General features: G+C 49.4%; 3 protein-coding genes across 3 annotated transcripts; all 3 read right to left on the bottom strand.

Annotated features, from left to right (window-relative positions):
• Nucleotides 1-77: 77 nt before the first annotated feature.
• Nucleotides 78-697, bottom strand: PHALS_08634 (uncharacterized protein; the record flags this gene model as incomplete). The annotated part of the gene is made up of 2 exons (XM_024724020.1): nt 78-476; nt 527-697. The coding sequence occupies 2 exons, from the start codon at nt 695-697 to the stop codon at nt 78-80; spliced, it is 570 nt and encodes a 189-aa protein (XP_024574939.1).
• Nucleotides 698-796: 99 nt separating this feature from the next.
• Nucleotides 797-1132, bottom strand: PHALS_08633 (uncharacterized protein; the record flags this gene model as incomplete). Its single annotated transcript, XM_024724019.1, has 1 exon — nt 797-1132. The coding sequence occupies one exon, from the start codon at nt 1130-1132 to the stop codon at nt 797-799; it is 336 nt and encodes a 111-aa protein (XP_024574938.1).
• Nucleotides 1133-1353: 221 nt separating this feature from the next.
• PHALS_08632 (uncharacterized protein) lies at nt 1354-1748 on the bottom strand (the record flags this gene model as incomplete). Its single annotated transcript, XM_024724018.1, has 2 exons — nt 1354-1636; nt 1702-1748. The coding sequence occupies 2 exons, from the start codon at nt 1746-1748 to the stop codon at nt 1354-1356; spliced, it is 330 nt and encodes a 109-aa protein (XP_024574937.1).
• Nucleotides 1749-1757: the final 9 nt, after the last annotated feature.

The following is a 1757-nucleotide window of genomic DNA, read 5'->3' as shown; positions in this document are numbered from 1 at the left end:
TTTGATTCCAGCGATGGCCAGGTCGGGCCGACGTCCATCTGTTGGGTCAGCTTGATTCCAACCTTGATGGCAGGCCTCTAATCTTTCTTATCCAAGATAGCTCGAATAGCCGCGCGTACTTGGTCGTTCTTTTTGAAAGCTGATGCGATATCTTCCAGACAAACATCCTTCCTCTCGTCTTCACCCACTGGCGTCCGGTCCACTCCGCAAATCGGTCTCCAAGGGAAGATTATGTACGGGAGGAAGCTGGCTAAAGCCCATTTCGACTTATCCAAACCGAGATGTGCATGTCCTGAGAGCGCTGTAGGAACCCTTGCTTTCAGTCGCTCCCACCTGTCCGAGTTGTTTGCTAGATTCCATTTTGTTCTGTTTTGTTGGTCAGCGCTATCAATGGAGTTTAACCACTCTTTAATGGATTGCTTGCCTCTTGCTTCTTCAAATGTGCATCGAGGCGGTGAAGGTAATCGACCTGGGCTCTGACCGCTTGATGTATACCTCAATTGGTCAAACACTAATTCCCGATCACTTGGGCAGCAAGCTCAGGATAAGGTAAGGAGTAGGAGAGTTGTTTAAGAAGGCCGAAAACTGCTTCATTGGAAGCGCTCAATGTCTTCAACTTTGCAGCTTTCATCTTCAGACCGTTGATACGGCCGCTCGCCGTCCATTCTTTCGGTTTCGTGAGATTGGCTTGCATCATCTTCTTTCTCCGTTCCTGATCTTCGTTGGTCCAAGTTTTATTTGGGCCTTGAAGTCCAAGAATTCGTAGGTATGCTTCGCGATCTTCTCCTCTCACCACTCAATCTTCCACGGTCGTTCCATCCTGAGATGTTGACATTAGTTGTTGTGCAGCTTCGTGCCTCTCCTCATCCTCTTGTAAATCAAATTCCCATTGAGGGCTAGCGTCGACTGGCGGCATATTCAGGATACTATGGACGTCATCCATTCGCTCGCACATGTTTGGGTGTACGCGCGTCGTTTCCTGAACTAAGAAGTCTTGGTAGAGGTGATCCTCGAATTTGAGTGCCTGGAAATGGTCTCCACCGTTCCGTCGCCTTCTGTAAAGGAGCATAGTTGGCACCACTCTATGTTGTCGCGCTGTTCGCATGAACTTGTTGAGCTCAAGAATCGTCATGTTGAAGTCGCACCCTATTTCTCTGGAGATTCCGTCAATACCGGTCTTGTTCTGGTAGCAATATCGCCGGGCCTGAACATGTCTTTTGTCGACGACTTCAATGATGTGAATTGGTTCTCGTAGACGGCCTGCCGCAGCATGCAGCTCGGCTGCTCGCCCTCAGAATACGTATGGAGTCAAGTCTTGAACTTGAATATCTCCCGTTTCAGCATAATGCCGGATCAGTTGATCATGATTTGAGTAGGATCTTCCGACGTAACCCACTCTTCCGAGGGATAGAGTACCAGTCTCTGTCGAAGGTTGGGCAAACGCATGGCTCCTCCCTCAGCTTCCAGCATCACATATTCTTGACAGACCGCTAGAATGCGCTCCTTCCAGACTTGAGCTTCCTTTTCCACGCCATCCCAATACTTCATCTTGCCGGGGCCCGAGAATCCGCTTACTGCCGCGAAGAGAGCACCAAAAAGGCAATTGCCGTTTTCAAGAACGTCAATGACGTTCAGGCTGTGCTGTTTGAGCCAATCTGTCAAGAGCCTCCAGGCTTGGTTTCCTCGATGAATGCCAATCACCACGGGTTGAGAACTGGGCAAATGTTCGTTCTTGGCTGTTGTCTCATTGGTGGTAA

Source organism: Plasmopara halstedii (assembly GCF_900000015.1).
Source record: "Plasmopara halstedii genome assembly, contig: Scaffold_323, whole genome shotgun sequence".
Lineage (NCBI taxonomy): Eukaryota > Oomycota > Peronosporomycetes > Peronosporales > Peronosporaceae > Plasmopara > Plasmopara halstedii.
This window is presented reverse-complemented; position numbering and strand designations above follow the sequence as displayed.